At 42.6% G+C, this 17911-nt stretch overlaps 1 protein-coding gene across 13 annotated transcripts; it reads right to left on the bottom strand.

Annotated features, from left to right (window-relative positions):
* Window positions 1–89: 89 nt before the first annotated feature.
* Window positions 90–13671, bottom strand: LGALS12 (galectin 12). Of its 13 annotated transcripts, none has more exons than XM_072118338.1 (10): window positions 13635–13653; window positions 8645–8733; window positions 8124–8309; window positions 7060–7273; window positions 4784–4903; window positions 4604–4642; window positions 2685–2711; window positions 2472–2563; window positions 1799–1961; window positions 90–964 (listed from the first exon to the last, which is right to left on the bottom strand). In XM_072118338.1, the coding sequence occupies exons 2-10, from the start codon at window positions 8683–8685 to the stop codon at window positions 818–820; spliced, it is 1029 nt and encodes a 342-aa protein (XP_071974439.1). In that variant the 5' UTR covers window positions 8686–8733; window positions 13635–13653; the 3' UTR covers window positions 90–817. The 13 variants fall into 13 exon arrangements, with proteins under 13 accessions (XP_071974439.1, XP_071974436.1, XP_071974437.1 ...); XM_072118335.1 differs by having other exon boundaries at window positions 13521–13652; XM_072118336.1 differs by lacking the exon at window positions 13635–13653 and adding an exon at window positions 12957–13074.
* Window positions 13672–17911: the final 4240 nt, after the last annotated feature.

Here is a 17911-nt window from a genome sequence, read left to right as displayed (position 1 = left end):
ATACTATTTACCTGTGGGTTGTGTGAAGGTGGACACAAAGAATGCGACGGCTGAAGATGTATTCATGGGATCAGACCGATTAAACTCTATTATAATCCAGGTATGATTTTTATTTTAACTCATTCATTACCAAGCACCAGGTGTAAAAATACATCAAATGACACAAATCAAATGGCTGCAATGCAACGTATAACAAGTTTTAGCTCTTACAAACTTAACGCAACCTAATATAGTGTCCAAACTGGTGTGGAGAGATGCTACTAACCAGCTTTTCCTCTAGATAAAGAATAGTAACTTGTCGTATAAGGGTTAAGCAGCACGCTCTGTCTTGTGAGGAGGACTGAGCCGATTATGGATGATTAACTGGGAATTGGGGACAGTGTGACAAAGCAGAAAATACTTAACCGCTTCTATGCTGATGCAGAGGTAACAGCCTATCCACAAAATGTAGGAATTATAGATTTGAGTTTATTGCGTCCACGTCCCAGGCACCGAGGTTCAGGATGTTTGGCACATTTGTCCTTATAAAAGGAAAAATCGGAGGATTATTGCATAAATCAGAAAGGCACATTACGTGTAAAATCTTCACCAAGCGTCTTCGAAAAGCAAAGTCTCCAGAGACATAAAGCACAGGGCAGCAGAACTCCATAGAATCTACATGAAATAATCTCCGGTAACATTGCATATAATACTGTAATATAGATAGTAACAGTGCACAGTGTGAACACAATCCAGTTTTATGGCTGGGAGATAAAGGCTGGTCAAAGATGCAAACCCAGGTGAGTGAGGTCGGCAGGTTCTCATTGATCCGATCGGATCAGCAATGTACGGAATATAACAGGGCGCTCCCATTTATCTGCAGCTCATCGATAGATTTCAGATCTAGTGTAGGAGGAGAGAAGTCACCAAGCGGAGTCCCATTGATGGCAAGCCTGAAGGTGCCCGATTCAGGAAGAACTAGGATCTGCGGTAGAAGGAAAAAAAATTGAAAAGTTTTTTTTTTTTTAAATGATAAATATATTGTGGAAAATGTCCATATACTGCACATACAGTTTATACCGTGTCTAAAACACAGCACATAGGAGTGATCACTGACAAATTAAATTCGGTCATGTGAAAATGCTGAAGGATTTTAGGATCATACCAATGTCTTATACAGGGGCGTAACTAGGAGAGACAGGGCCCCATAGCAGGCTTCTGAATAGGGCCCACCTACCCCCTATATATATACACACACTTGTATACTCTGATATATACATTAATGCACTGATATATACATTTATACACTTAAACAGATCTGGCCCAGTAGCTGCTGACCACATGGGGGAAGTACATGGAAGGAATTAGAGAGGAGAGATCCATAGTCCTATCTTTCTGCTGTCCCTCCCCCTCCCCTGACTTTTTTAATCTAAGCTGCCGATGATGTGTACTGTGGAAGATGTACATAGTATGTTGTACAGCATGTGCTGTGCAGCAAAATATGTATGTCCTCCATTCTTTAGTGTGTCAGGTTAGATGTTGGGCCCCCTTGACACTGTGGGCCCCATAGCAGCTGCTACCGCTGTAGCTCCACCCCTGGTCTTATCCCAATTATTGCCTCAAAGTGAACAGTTCACCTTCAGTTCTCAGACTAAAAAACACTGTAGGTTACAGAAGTAAAACTTTTAGTAAAGGAAAACTATAGAATCATAAACTTTAGTAGAGGCAACATACATGGCAAAAAAAGATATTTTATCATAAAAATGACACCACATCAAAACAGGTTGCAGCAAACAGATGCATCAGGCAAAGATTTTACCTCAAAATATCTCTCTGCGTGAAACACAAAGAAAGGGGTCTTGATTTTTTGTGGGTCTCCCCATGTCTGTCCCGTGGAGTAGTTGTAATATAGAGACTCGTCCTTGAAGCTTGCAGTCAGTTGAAAAGGAGTCATGTCTTTAGATTTCAATGAGAGGATTATCCTGTAAGAAAATATATATATACCTATATAGCTATAGCTCTCTCTCTATATTTTAATCTATAGCTTTCTCTATATCATATATCTATCCATCATATATATATATATATATATATATATATATATATATATATATATATATATATATAGATATATAGTTATATATATATTTATAGAGATACATATATTACACACATAAACACACAGTAGGTGATTGAATATGATGGTCCTGTCCTATGAAACACATCTAGGACCAAGGTAACCTTATTCATAGATACAAATAAAAATATCTTATCTGATCAAGGGCGGCCCGAAACCTGGACCACACAAAATACATTTTTCACTAGATGTCTCCACTACTGTACAGTGGACGTTTTGAGGCACTACAGGTTTAACTTCCATTCACTGATCAGAAGTTGAACTTTTACTTTGTCGCTGGAAATATAACACACAATGCTATAGATATGACATAATAGAAACAGTTATAATATATAATAAATAACAGTCAACTGACTCTGCTGGGTTATCAGTCACCAGACCCCGAGCCAGGATCACGCGTCCTTCTGACAAGCCCACGGGAAATAACTTGGACAGAGGAGGATTCTGCTGTAAGAAATTTATAAGAATCATATCAGCATACTGTACAATATTCCCACTTTGAACACATGTATGTCAAGAATATGGAAACAGGAGAAATGAAACTTATTTCACACATCTATGTTCTCACCAATTCTGAATTTCCCGGTTTCAAAGGCTTAAAAAGAGAAGAGAATAACATAAATTAAACTATATAAATTAACAAAGATTGATATGTTTGTAGATACAACCATCTTGGGCTTCTTTTCACTGGATAGGCTGTATTTTTAATGGCAGCTCTTTAGAAAACATATGACTGGCCCCACTGAAATACTAGATATACTAAATATACCCTAAGCAGCTAGGCCAAGAGACCAAGAGACTATATCCAAGAAACTGTATTTAACTTAATAAAATTCCCTTGGAATCTCACCCCCTCATCCATCTCACCCCTCCTTTCATATTGACAATGAACATGTAGCTGTATTGAGAACATTTTGGGTTAGATAAAACTTTTTCTAAACAAATGTTTTTGGTGGTCATGTGACAAATAAAAGCAAACCTGGAACATGTTGGGAGCAGAGGTAGAGTGGATGGGAATGGGACAGCAAAGGTGAGAGGGTATACTATGCTAAATGGGAGAGCAGAGGTGGGAGAGTATATTGTGCCAATGGGGCAGAGGTGAGTGTACTATGCTAAATCGGACAGCAGAGGTGGGCGAGTATACGGTGCCAGATGGGGTAGAAGTGGCCAAGTAAACTGTACAAAATGGGACAGCCGAGGTGGGCGAGTATACTGCACATAATGGGACAGCCGAGGTGGGCGAGTTTACTGCACCTAATGGGAGAGCAGAGGTGAGCGAGTATACCGCACCTAATGGGAGAGCAGAGGTGAGCGAGTATACCGCACCTAATGGGAGAGCAGAGGTTAGCGAGTATACTGCACCTAATGGGAGAGCAGAGGTGAGCGAGTATACTGCACCTAATGGGAGAGCAGAGGTGAGCGAGTATACTGCACCTAATGGTACAGCAGAGGTGAGCGAGTATACTGCACCTAATGGGACAGCAGAGGTGAGCGAGTATACTGCACCTAATGGGACAGCAGAGGTGAGCGAGTATACTGCACCTAATGGGACAGCAGAGGTGAGCGAGTATACTGCACCTAATGGGACAGCAGAGGTGAGCGAGTATACTGCACCTAATGGGACAGCAGAGGTGAGCGAGTATACTGCACCTAATGGGACAGCAGAGGTGAGCGAGTGTACTGCACCTAATAGGGAACCCCAGTCACACCGATAACTTCCATTGCCTCTATACGATTAAACAGAAAATCACTCATCGTCGTCCTCTTGCCGATGACCTCCACAATCCTTCCCACACTATTTATACACATTATCTGAGCCTTATCCATAAAAATTATTTTTAAAAGTTCCCGCAAATTTCCCAACCCCTTTATATAAACACACTACTCTACATAAACTAAAATACTCAAAAATATACCCTATAAAATTTTAGGCTGAGTCTTATCTTTTCAATCTTTTCTTTCTACATAGATTTTCTATATTTATAATAAGTATTAATAGTGTGGGATTAATTGCCGGGAAGAAGTTGTTAATGTAATACGAGCCATTGGGGCCTCTCTTGTCCCACTACTGTTTTATACGATATGCTATTTTTAGGGGAACATTTTGGAAGTGCAGTAAATCTTGTAGTAGAAGGTGTTGGAGTTTGGAAACCAGTATTTCCATCTTTCCTGTTGCAGAGACATAGTTGCATATTATGACGGAATCCTGCGGGAGCCTGATCCAGAATTTTGCTGTTCAAAGTTTATATTGTATTATATCACCCTGATACTTCTTTTCTCCACACTATATAAATTTACAGTAGTTTTGATATTCTAAGATTTCTATAAAACTTCATGATTGGAAATAACACCAAAGGGAGATGTCCAAATCCTATAGAATAAGACCATTGTCCTGTATTATCACTCTCAGGCTCCATCTAGTGTTTACAGCAAGAACTGCAACACTTTGGTTTTGTATTAGAAATACAGTCTAATTGTATAAATTACCTGACAAGTTGGGTATTCAGTCAATGCTTCATGAAAGGGCTATTAAAGGGATAAAAAAATAGCTTATTATATATAGATAATAGAGTTTCTATATATAAAAGGTCAACAATGTTCAAAGTACAAGGATAGAAGAACAAAGTACAAGGGAAAGACAGACAAATACTGTATATCCCAACTTGCATTGCTGCTCAGAAAAGAGATCTCCTTAACATCGACATCACCGTAAATCCCTAATGTGTCCACATCACGGAGAGGAAGACGATAAGGGAAATCCAGGAAATGCTGTCCACCTACGCTGACCTATACAGAAGGAGACAAGGGAAACATGTCACTTGTTCTGGTTCTTTATATACAATCATCTATTTATATAATCATCAAAGATTCTTTGGTAACTTAATAAAAGGAAGAGACAGAGACAGAGACTACAGTATGGCAGTATATGGAGATTAAAACGAGACAGCCTCGGGGCTTCAGGGAGCAACAATCCTCGGCAAGATGACTGCGCCCTGCCCGACACTTTTTTGAAGCCACCGGCAAAGCTAGCACCGACCAAAGGTGTTACCTGTAAGTGCTTGTTGCAATATGCAAAGACTTACCGGTTATGGAAAGGGCTCAGAACGTGAGCCCTCTCCATGCACCCGCAGCCGACGTTTGAAGTATTATTACATCACATGTTGGTAAGGGGTTAATAATAATTTTTATTTATATAACGCCATCAAATTCTGGAGCGTTTTACAGATTTTGGGGACCATATACAAATAAAACATTGAATTACAGAGTACAAACAGTCATATGGAACAATAGGTGCGAGGGCTCTGCTCACAAGAGCTTACAGTCTATGAGGATGAACAAGGGACACAAGAGCTTACAGTATATGAGGATGAGGGGGTGACACAAGAGATTACATTCTATAAGGATGAGGGGGTGACACAAGAGCTTACAGTCTATGAGGATGAACAAGGGACACAAGAGCTTACAGTATATGAGGATGAGGGGGTGACACAAGAGATTACATTCTATAAGGATGAGGGGGTGACAAGAGCTTACAGTCTATGAGGATGGGGGAGTGACACAAGAGCTTACAGTCTATGAGGATGAGGGGGTGACACAAGAGCTTACAGTCTATGAGGATGAGGGGGTGACACAAGAGCTTACAGTCTATGAGGATGAGAGGGTGACACAAGAGCTTACAGTATATGAGGATGAGGGGGTTACACAAGAGCTTACAGTCTATGAGGATGAGGGGGTGACACAAGAGCTTACAGTCTATGAGGATGAGAGGGTGACACAAGAGCTTACAGTCTATGAGGATGAGTGGGTGACCCAAGAGCTTACAGTCTATGAGGATGAGAGGGTGACACAAGAGCTTACAGTCTATGGTGACAAAAGAGGTATAAGAGTTTGTATAACGGTCCAGTCATTTTTATAAGGGAATGGAATAAAAATAATTAATAAATAAAAAAAGGTTCTGCTGCTTGAACCAGTGATCATCCACCATCTTATATACAAAGTCCAAAGTCAGTGGGACTGCAGAGAAGCCTGGAGCTTGGTACCCGGCATTTTCCGTATAACAGACACAGGGAGTACCCAGAATTGGTTAATAAGGAGAGAGTTAACATTTCACTTGTAGTGAGTGTGATAGGACTGTCTAAATAAATGGGTTTTAAAAGCATGTTTGAAACTTTGGAGGTTGGGCATTAGTCTGATAGACCGGGGTAGGGCATTCCAAAGAATTGGTGCAGCTCAGGAGAAGTCCTGGAGACGTGAGTGGGAAGTTTGAATTTAGGAAAAAAATAATTAAAGATCACTGGCAGATCGAAGAGCACAGTCATTCTACCCTTCTAGGGGACTCTCAGTGGTCAGTAGGGCACTGAAAACAAATACAAAGAACCCGTCGCATCTTTTTTTTTCAATTATGCTAATTAAGAGTTAAGTGCCAAATGGATCCCCCATTCCTAACAAATGCTCTGAGATGTAATGCCCCAGCCTTAAATCCTACCTTGTATCACAAATGACAGTGAAATGAAAAGCTTATTTGTAAATCATTTTTTACTCCCCAAGTCATGACTTTCCATTTGCAGCACTTGATCACTGCCAGGAGAGTGCCCAGCATGTGCCAGGCAAAAAATAAATGAGGGGTGTGGGCATTGTGGTATTGGAATGATTGGTGCTGTCAATCAACGGAAGGTGTTAGAGATATGGTGGGAGATTTGGAGCACTTCTCAGGAATAGGACCCTGCCCATGCAGCACCTGTCACCTAAATATAGTTACATTTTAAAGATGGATCTAGCATTTTTTTTTTTTGTTCCAATTTAACAGATCAGCAATTTGTCAATAGAACAAAATTGTTGCAAAAAAAACGACTATAGAACCTGGAAGATAATAAATCAAATCAGAGCCGGAATTTCTCTCTCTCGACATCCTAAAACATTATTAGGTCCCAAATGTCTCTTACCTTAACTTTATCAGTAAGAAATAGGAAAAGGAGCACAAAGGACTCTCCCTTTCGTAGTGGGAAACCGGAGAACTTTAGCTCATCCATCCACTGGTCCTTGCGCAGGGTATTACAGATGACGTGTGTATTCGAGGAAGAAAAACGTGGGTTGAAATGAAAGGCGATGTCTGAGCGAGGACGAGTGCTGCAACCGCACTGGAAGTCAATCTGGAACCTGTAATATAACAGCAGAAGTTACTGATGAGGCACAGTCAAGTATAGGATGATACTATACAAATTGTGGGGCCTAATATAAGGATCCACTAACTGCAGAGAGTTGTACGTATATCATTATCATTCATCCTCAGACAGATCAGAAGGTTAAAAATATGTACAGTATATACTCGAGTATAAGCCGACCCAAGTATAAGCCGAGACCCCTAATTTTACCACAAAAACCTGGTAAAACCTATATTTTTCTTTACTCGAGTAGAAGCCGAGTTTGGGTTTTCAGCACATTTTTTTGTGCTGAAAAACTAGGCTTATACTCGAGTATATATAAGATCTGTGTAAAGAAACTGGTCTATACATAGGATTAATCTGCTCGAGACATTGTGGCGCCAAGAATCAACTTAATGGATCAGTATGATCCTTACATATATGATACCTGCGACCCCTTTAAAAGAAATCTACCATCATTAGCTAGAAAAGCTACTCTGGTGGTTCCAAGGGCCCTTCAGTGCTGTAGCTTCACAGGCTGTTACACTGTGCAAGTAGCACTCCCCCCTCCCACTGTGTGCTGAAAATTCCTGTTCTGCAGGGAGATTACATCAGGCAGAGGGAGGGGAGAGACAATGGGGAAAATTTACTAAGGGTCCGCCGGGCGCATTTCCGTCGGGTTTTGCGATTTTTTTCTCATTTGTCCTGCATTGCCACAGGTTTTTGGCGCACACGATCGGATTGTGGCGCATCTGCGCCGGCTTGCATGTGACACAAAACGGGGGGCGTGGACGTCGGACAACCAGACTGATTCGGACAAACCGCGGAATTTAAAAAGCAAATTGTGTCGCAATATCAGCACTCACATGCACCAGGAAGAAGATGGTGAACTCCGGCGGACCTCAGCGGGGGAAGTGACACATGCAGGAAATTGGACGCACGATCTAAGTGAATCGCGGCAGCTCCGAATCCTCGTCGGGCATTCCAGATCGGTGGCGTAAATGTGCCCCAGTGTTGTGCCAACCTGACCATCATTATATTCAATGCTGTAGCTGGTGACAGGAAGTTTTTGGATCAAAGCGCCGGTCTCTGTAAACAAACAGAGGCACAGCAGAAGAAGGCAAAGAACAACGGGAGCGCCAGGGAAGGGAAGTACGGGCTTTTTTTGTGTTTTTAGCCCCCCCCCCCGGTCGTTTATATATTTTTGTTTAAACCCGGACAACCCCTTTAATAGTCAGCAGCTGATCCATTTAGCTCACAGAACATTGTTTAGACCAGATACAATTGTATCCTCCTTACCAGCATCATGAAATAATAAGTGCAGAAAAATGGGAATAGTTCAGTAACTAAAAATGGCAATAATAGACGGGTGCCCAGAGCCACCTACCTTACAGCATTATTGCCAACGTTTCCTTGTATGAGGATCATCTGTCCATGTTGTAGACCCCCAAATATTGTACATATGTAAGGAACAACCTGCATAATTACATACAATAAGTAACACACACACAGTAGAGTAAAAAACTTCCTTACAGTCTCATTAATATGGTGGGCAAGGTGGATGGTAACTTTTTGCCACCAGAATTTTGCCCCATTACAGGCGGTCCCCTACTTAAGGACGTTCGACTTACAGACGAGCCCTAGTTAAAGACGGACCCCTCTGCCCACTGTGACCTCTGGTGAAGCTCTCTGGATGCTTTACAGCTGATCATTGTAGTCTGGGACTATAGTAAAGTTATAGTTTGGATCTACAATGATAAAATATAGTTTCAACTTACATACAAATTCAACTTAAGAACAAACCTATGGAACCTATCTTGTACGTAACCTGGGGACTGCCTGTATATTTTGCAGCGCTGTACAGATCATGGAGTAAATATATACACATACTAATACATTCCAGATTAATAACTATAGGAGTCAGTTCCCTGCTCACAAGAGCATACAAATTCTGACGTTCCATAAAAAACACACCTGAATCAGTATGGATTTTATATAAAGATTTTTTTTTCCCAAAACATTTTAAAGCTATTCTGGATATAATATGTACATGACCGGATGTGGGCGAGAGGTTGCCAGCTATTCTGGGTGGATCCAGACAGAACACTATGGAAAGTTCAACATCTGCTGTGTATACAAGAATATACAATTCCAATATTACATGAGCTCAGCAGCGCTGTACAGGTCACATATGTCACAGGGGTTTGTAGGACAATCCGTGGTGACTGAAGGCTCAGAAGTAGCACACAGCACGTGGTGTAAGTGCCCATCCTCCCCGCGGCTTGGCATGAAGCAGAATAACAGCCACTATGTGTAATCTGCTTCCTCCACACCCTCAGATGACCACAATACGGGCACATCTTAGCCTCAACTTTACATCCGAAACACCTGGATTTCTCATAATTCTACTCCCTAGGGTGACATGGAATGACCGTATCCCAGTCTTAGATACGTTTTTACTATTGTGATGACTTTCTACAGCTGCTGCATGTGAATATGCCCTTCTACCCCTCCTGCTGACAATAGTCGATGCACCCCTTGCCTGTTGCACACCAACATGACAGGAGGCTTCTTACTCTGTACACACCGGGTAGAAGACAGGCGGCTGTAACAGCAGGCGGAGGGGATCCATAGCTGCATGTATTAGGCATAAGATGAGTCACACAGCCTGGAAGTCCTCCCAAACCACTCCTTTTTTAACTTAACCCCGCTCCTCCTGGAGCCATATAGATCTCTCTCTTACCTTGGCAGATATATAACAAATGTTACAAGTGATCTGACTGTTACATGTTTATAAAGTGTCATTAAACTTTCAACAAAATGATATATATGAATAATGTAGCTGATTATTCTAAACTTTGTAATTCACTTTATCTGCTCCTCTGTCCTTTAGTTCTTTATAAGGTGAAATCCAAAAAATACAAGAAAGTTGATATGCAATGTAAAAAACAAGCTCCATCTCCCCAGCACAAAGTATATTAGTGGTATTCACTTTTTATAAATAGAACACAAGTCTAACATTAGATTTTAGTAGTTGTCTATAGGCTCAGGCACATGACTGTATTATGGGTAGGAAGGAAGTATAGGGATGCTGCCACGCATGCGTTTTCAGTACGTTTATAAAGGGTCCTAGAATGCCCCTTGTGGCAGCACCCTAAGGCCCCTTATACACTCACGAAATCGCATCACACTCGCAACACATGCTGCCCGAATCGCATGGCCAGACGCTGCAAACCGGGACTGAACTGACATGCTGAGTTCAGTTCCGGTTTGCAGTGCCGGGGTCATGCGATCATCATGAGTTCATGGCATCACACTTTCGAGTGTAGAAGGGGCCCAAAGGCGCTTTCCCACGATGCGTTGCGTCGCGTTTTTTTATGCGTTTTTGACGCATTCCTCAGGCTTGAGCCTTGATCACATGCTGAGCCTACTTTGCCCTTACACTGCATTTACTAAAACGCAATGTAACCTTAGCATGTGATCAAGGCTGAAGCCTATGGAATGTGTCAAAAATGCATCAAAAATCACAATGCGTCGTGTTAAAGCAACCTAAGGCTGGCGCCACACGTAGCGCTTTGTCTGCGCTTGCAAACGCAAACGCAGACAAAGTCGCTCCCACCGGGTCGGGCCTCGGCCCGATCGCATCGGCGTTTCTATGGAAACGCCTGCGATCGGGAACGAGCCGCCGGTGTTTTGCGTTAATTTCATTTAATTTCCATAGAAACGCCGATGCGATCGGGCCGAGGCACGTCCCGGTGGGCGCGACTTTGTCTGCGTTTGCAATCGCAGACAAAGCCCTACGTGTGGCGCCAGCCTTAGGTCGTGATCACACGTTCCATTCGGTTTTCCCAGGAAACGCATATGCGATCAGAGCAAGGGCCACCCCCTGTGCACTAGCGTCGCGTTATGAATGCGATGCTAGCAGAACATGTGACCACGGCCTAAGGGATGCTGAAGTGAAGCTTATTGGATCATGTATTGATCACCCAGCTTAATATTGGGTAATGAATAAATCGGAGGCTTGTGCTAAAACTGGTGTATATTGTTTCTTCTATGATTTTGAAAGGAATCTGCGCCAATGTGAACATAAAAATTTCCTTACTAACACAATGATACACAATGGGGAACATGTATCGCTCCTATTGCTTTCTTTTTCATTTTTTGTGCGACTTTTCGCAGTTTGAGACTTTTTAGGCGCAGAATCAAGCGGCGTACCAAAGTTAGCAGTCTCCAGGATGTGGCCGTATTTGTTTTTGTAGCCCAGATGTTTGTTCAACTTGTGAGACTTTTGGGCTCTGAAATTGTCCCAATCTTGCACCTAATAAGTCCCAAAACAGAGCGTGCTAGACCCAGGCTTACTTTTGGGAGCTACTATTTGGGACTAAAAAGTCGCACACCATCAAAAGACCCAAAAGTGAGTCTAAACAGTCAGCTCATCACATGTATCACACGGGGAAAATACATTGCAATGAAAATGAAAGTCTATGATACATGTGCCCCAATGACCAAGGCCGCCACTAGGAATTTTGGGGCCCCTGACTGGAAGATTTTTGTGCCTTTTCCCCCACAGTGTCCATTCCCACATTGATACATAATATTATACACAATTTTTTTTTTACCAAAACATTTTGAGCCATGACAAGCTAGATTCTGCACGTGCCCACTCAGTATATAAATAGCCCCTGCACGTGCCCCCTCATTATATAGCCCCCCAGTTCACAACTGCCTCCCTTTAATGAAATGTCCTACCGGATGCCCACTTTAACGAAATTTTCATACCGGATGCCCTCTTTAATGAAATGTCCACCCCTAATTCCCCACCCCCCTTAATGAAATGTCCTGCCAGACACCCCCCTTAATGAAATGTCCTGCCAGATGCCCCCCACTCTTGAAAAAAAATTATCTATACTCACCTTTCGGCTTCTTCTCCTCGGCCCCACGCCTCCGTTTTCTGCTCCTCCGGCCCTGGCGCATTGCTATGATGCTGCGGCTTCGTGGCCGCGGGACTCAGCGGCGCATACAATATGACGTAACATGGCCACGGCACCGCTGCATCATAGTGATGTGCCCGATTTTCAATTTTTTTTTCCTCACATAGGATAGGAAAACAGGGTAGCCCTTGAACACAGTCCCACTAGACCACCCATGATGGCGGCCCTGCCTATGACTATACAATTACAATACACAATGCGTTAAATTGAGGAGAGTGCATGTGCATAAAATACAACTTGTTGAACGCTAGTTGAACTAAGTGTAAATATTTGATTCAATACTATAATTACACTAATATTGGAAAAAGATGTTTTCATATAGAATAATAAAAGTTGTATTTTATGGACACTGACACCTACACTCCTTTTCCCTCTTCTCAATTCAATCTTTACTATTTGGTGGTGCACACCAGTCAGGACGCGTTCACATGATGCGTTGCGTCCCATTTTTTTTATGCGTTTTTGACGCATTCCAAAGGATCACATGCTGAATAGATAAACAGGTTCAAAGCAGCCAAACGCATGGTGAACAGTAAAAAAAACGGATGCGTTTTTATAACAGACTGAAAACACATGTTTCAAAACGGTCCAAAAACCCTTTGCGCCAGAAAAATCAGTCCATGAGCTCGAAAATTTTATTTTATGCAATTTTATCTGTGATGATCAGATCTTTGTCATGTAAGTAAAACTATGGAAAAAATTACTCACATGAGGGCAACCTCATTGATATGTCAGGTTGTATCACTTGCCCTGTGTGTGCGGCTGTGTGAACTACACCCGACTCTCTACTTTCCATCAGTCATCCCTTGTCATATGTGATTATTAGCTCAGCTGTTGACACTTACAACGTGGCCGTCTTCTGACTCTATGTAAACTTTGGAAAGGTTAACCCCTTCATGATTACCGTATTGGTCATTAAGGGTGTTGTCGCACAGTACATTCTTGGTCTGTTTTTTGGTCCGTTTTTGGACCAAAAACGTATGCATTTTTGTATGTTTACTATGCGTTTGGCTGGTTTTAATACTTTTCACAGCTGCCTATAGTTCTAGAAATGATGATAAACAGGTTCAAAGCAGCTAAACGCATGGTAAACATTCGAAAACGCATTTAAAAACGGTCCAAATACGCACTATATGGCAGCATTCTAAGGTTACTTCTTCTGATGCGACGGCTTTCTATGTCTGTAGGAGTGATCACAGAGTGTTAATGACATCACACAAAAATCGCCCAACCCTTAAAAACATAAAATCAGACATATTTTGTATGCCACACCTGTACCAAGCCAGGAAGGACTGGCGAAACGGGCGGGCAGAGTGGGCAATTGCCCAGGGCCCCCCAGCCAGGGCAGAATGTCTGTTCGTGTGGGTGACTCGGGCAGCCACCCACCTCTAGTACGGACCTGTCCCGGGCTCTGCTGGACTCTCGTCGTGCTTTCCAGACTGCTCTTGTAGGGGGGTGGTCACACATGGTTTTTGGTTGCGTTTTCATTACTACAGCTGAGGAGAGGTGATTTGCCTAATTACATTACTGTTTACATTTGCATTTACAAAACTCGATGTTAACGCGGTTTGTTATTAGAAAAACAGAAATGTTCCTCCTCTAAATTCGAGAGTTAATAATAATCCCATCAATAAGCTAAAGACCCACTAAAATTAAAGGGAACCTACCACCACAAATCTACCTATAAAGGTAGATCGGGTGGTAGGTGGATCAATAGGACGTGAGGATAGCCCTTTTAAAGACTAATCCTCACGTCCTCGCACTTTTTTGGAAACTTTTATTCGGCACATATGTAAATTTTTTTATGCACCTACTGGGGCATGGAGTAGCCGCATCTGAGGTTACACGAGGCGGCTACTCCACGCCCCGGTAACCTCTTTTCTCCTCCTACTTACAATCTTCGGCGCGCAGCTGCTCGTAGCTGCGCGCCCTCGTTCGACGATCCTGCCGTCTGCGCAAGCGCAGAACAGCAGTCCCGCGCCTGCGCGGTCACTGCTCCGAAGCCGGAGATGCACAGACGCGGGCCTGCTGTTCTGCGCATGCGCAGACGGCAGAATCGTCGGACGAAGATTGTAAGTAGGAGGAGAAAAGAGGAGTGGAGTAGCCGCCTCGTGTAACCTCAGATGCGGCTACTCCATGCCCCAGTAGGCGCATAAAAAAATTTACATATGTGCCGAATAAAAGTTTCCAAAAAAGTGCGAGGACGTGAGGATTAGTCCTTAAAAGGGCTATCCTCACGTCCTATTGATCCACCTACCACCCAATCTACCTTTATAGGTAGATTTGTGGTGGTAGGTTCCCTTTAAGTATTTGGAAATTCATTTAATCTTGCTGTAAATGAGCCCTTATATGTACAAATTGCCCCAAAAAATAAAGATTGTTATAGACATTAAAAAGTGACAATGCAATGGGGTACTGGAATACTCCGGAGAACTTGGGTATTAACTTGAGTATTAACAAATTTCTTAAAAGTTCTTTTACATACGTTGAGGGGTGTAGTTTCTATAATGGGGTAATTTATGGAGTTTTACTATAATTTAGGCCTCTCAAAGTGACTTGAAATCTGAGCAGGTCCCTCAAAAGTACGATTTTATAAAAAAGAAAAAAAGTATAAATCGCATCTAAAATTCTAATCCTTATAACATCCTTATGTTTCCTTAGTTTTTTTGTCAAAAAAGTAGAAAATGTTGAATTTCAAAACATAAAACAACCACCAGAATTTTTCAACGAATATGAAGTACAATGTGTCACGAGAAAATTGTCTCAAAATCAACTGGACATATTAAAGCGTTCCAAAGTTATAACCACTTATAGTGACACAAGGCAGATGTGAAAATATGGCCCGTGTCCGGAAGGTGAAAAGTGGCTTCAGTGGCAATGGGGTTGAGGGGGAGGGGCAAGGTGAGAGGTGAGAAGTCATCATGATGTTCTGTATCTAATGGAGAAGCTTTGCCGCCTGGATGGACCAGACCTGCACAGAGGAAGAAGGGAAAAGATGCCACCTAATTTGGACAGTAAGTGATGACAGCCCCGGTGTGTGATATGTGGATTGCTGCTATATATTTATGTGTGGTTATTCACTGCTGATATATAAATATATTTAGTTACATATTTGGTACACATTTGATATATTTGCTGCAGGTATACATTTTATAGGCGTGTTATAGGCCTAATTGTAGTTGATCCCATAGCATTTTGCTTCTAAGGGTACAGTCACAAGTACTGCTTTGACTCCCTTTAGAAATGGAATCAATGCACTGGGGTGGGGTGGGGTGGGGGAGGGTGTTAGGCGCCACAGGTTTTCATGTGAAAATTCTGATGCTTTTTTTCCCTTTACGTTGCTCTCTCTATTTTTATATTTTGTTCAGGCTTTTTGGAAACCTAACATGTTTAAAATGATTTTAATTGTTCTATAGAAAAGAGGCTGTAATACAGATCTTTCTATGACAGCCATGAGAGCCTCGGGATGGCTCCCACTTGTCATAAAATAATTAGCCCCAAATCGCATAGAGAAGGGGCTGGGGACTGTAGGGGATTTCTGGTGATGGTGCAGAAGGCGGCTAAAAAGGCGATTGGCCCCTTCTTTAGGCGGTCCCAAAAAGGGGCTGGATTGGGCGGGCTTATTGGGGCCCGCCCTGTGGTTTTAAAAGCATTGGGGGCACGTGGAGGGGCCTCTTTCCTTCTGCCCTCAGGACCGAGCGATGTGAAGTCGCCCACCCACCCTTGCCCTCAGGTTAATTTTCGTTTACAGGTGGTTTTCCGGTTTCTGGCTGTTCTTTCTGTCTTCCTTTCAGATGTCACAGCAGTGGCGGTTTTTCACATGCCGGAAGGCGAGATGAAGGTGCCCACATGACGTCTGACGCCATTCGGGTGAAAGGTTTTTGCTCAAGAAGAAGCGAAGGGCCCGGATGGGCATGAATTTTGTTCCAATTATTTTGCATTTTTTCTATTGGTTATTTAATTAATTAATTGTTTCTCTAAAAATAAATGCTGTGCCCCCCCCCCCCCCACATACCCACAACAAGAAACATTGTGTGGTGTCCATCGATGGCTGGATTAATTTTGGAGGATTTAAAATTTCCGGGTCAAGAGCCTGAAAATTTTGGGCTAAGCTTACAAGTCCCTACAGTCACAGAACATTGCCTCTCAATGAAGTGTCCCCCCCCCCCCCCCCCCCCCGTGAGCCCTCTCCATGCACAGGGACCTGACGCACACCGTACTATTTAGGCGCGTCGGTAAGGGGTTAAACATGCCACACACTCCACGTTAAAGGTACACCAAAAAAAAGTTGGGGCAATACAGGGGCAACCAGATTCATGAAGAACGGGGGCCACAAATGATGAATCTGGCGCCCCCTGCACACTACACAGGCAAACTGCACATACGGTAATATACAGTATGTGCCCCATTGAGTAGGTGATGATGGTTAAAGGAAAAGATTTCTAACAAATGATAACATCTTTATGATAAGAGTTAAACATTGCACATAATCTCTATTCATTATTCTACACTTTTTCCCAGGATAATGCCAGCGGCAAACTTCCGCATGAGACGGATGGTTACAAATTCATCAGAGACTGAAGACGGAGACAACTTCTTGGATCCTACAAAGGATGAGCAATGTGGAGTCTATGTGGCAGATGACTTAGAAATACTTTAGGAATCTTATAAGTGTTAAAATCTCTGATTCAAGGGCAAAGCTGCCAAAATGTGTCTGTAGGCAAAACTTTACAACACCAGCTACAAATCCATGTATAAAAGCAAGCAGTTAACCTTGGATAGAAATCCCAATTGTCTGATTGAGCTATCAAAACTCTTCTCAGGACTGAAACATATGATTAATATTGATCACTGAACTAATTCCTATGTCATCTCCTTGCTCTAGTTCTAAAAGCAGCTGCAAATGGAGCTGCTACATGTATTGGTATATATGTATTTAGGCCAATAGGTGGCGCTGTGGGCTAGGATTTCATAATAATAACTAAAGTAAAGGCTCATACCAACTAGAAGCAGGAAACCCTAATATCATGAGAGCCAATCACATCACATGATTGTTGGCTGAATCTGCTGAATCCGGCAAGGATCACAGTCTTGTTTGCAAAGTCTGGACCCTCCCTTTATCTCAGATTGAAAGAAGAATTCCGAATGTTGGATATCAGACACTTGCTTTTTTTTATCCTTAGTGAAGTTGTAGTCTCATATTTAGTCAACGCTACCAATATCTAACACTATAGAACTGCAATCAATGTGGAAATCTATTCCTATAAAAATACACTACAATTACATATGCAACATTCCCACTGAGGCCTGGAGGAAGCTGTGGCCCAGAATACCAGAGTGGCTGGCTGTTGCGGCCTAAGGCACGCTGATGTCACGGTGCTTGGTAAGGGGACCGGAGGGCTGACCTACAGCCTGGCAGGTCTCCAGCAGGTGGTGTGTGCAATAAATATGGAGGGAGACGCTGATGTACTGGTTCTCCCTGTGGCAACCCCTGAGTGTCCGTAAGATAAATCCCTGGGTAATAGATGGGGAGCCCTTGGTGTTAACAGCCATATCCAGGGATCAGACGGAGGCTAACTTTGTGCAAATCAACTCACGGTTCTGTATTGAACAACAGGTAGCAGGCAATGGGCCTAAACGAACAACAGCAGATTCTGGTAGTG

The sequence above is a fragment of the Engystomops pustulosus genome, chromosome 7 (assembly GCF_040894005.1).
Source record: "Engystomops pustulosus chromosome 7, aEngPut4.maternal, whole genome shotgun sequence".
Classification (NCBI taxonomy): Eukaryota; Metazoa; Chordata; class Amphibia; order Anura; family Leptodactylidae; genus Engystomops; species Engystomops pustulosus.
This window is presented reverse-complemented; position numbering and strand designations above follow the sequence as displayed.

Excerpts from the sequence above, each read along its gene's own strand:
- LGALS12 (XM_072118332.1), bottom strand. The coding sequence starts at position 9,908 with ATGCCTAATACATGCAGCTATGGATCCCCTCCGCCTGCTGTTACAGCC. Across the intron at positions 8,734-9,833 it reads TTCTACCCGGTGTGTACAGA|GTTGTTCCTTACATATGTAC; the intron begins GTAAGAAGCCTC and ends GTAATTATGCAG. Across the intron at positions 965-1,798 it reads ACGCAGAGAGATATTTTGAG|ATCCTAGTTCTTCCTGAATC; the intron begins GTAAAATCTTTG and ends CTTCTACCGCAG.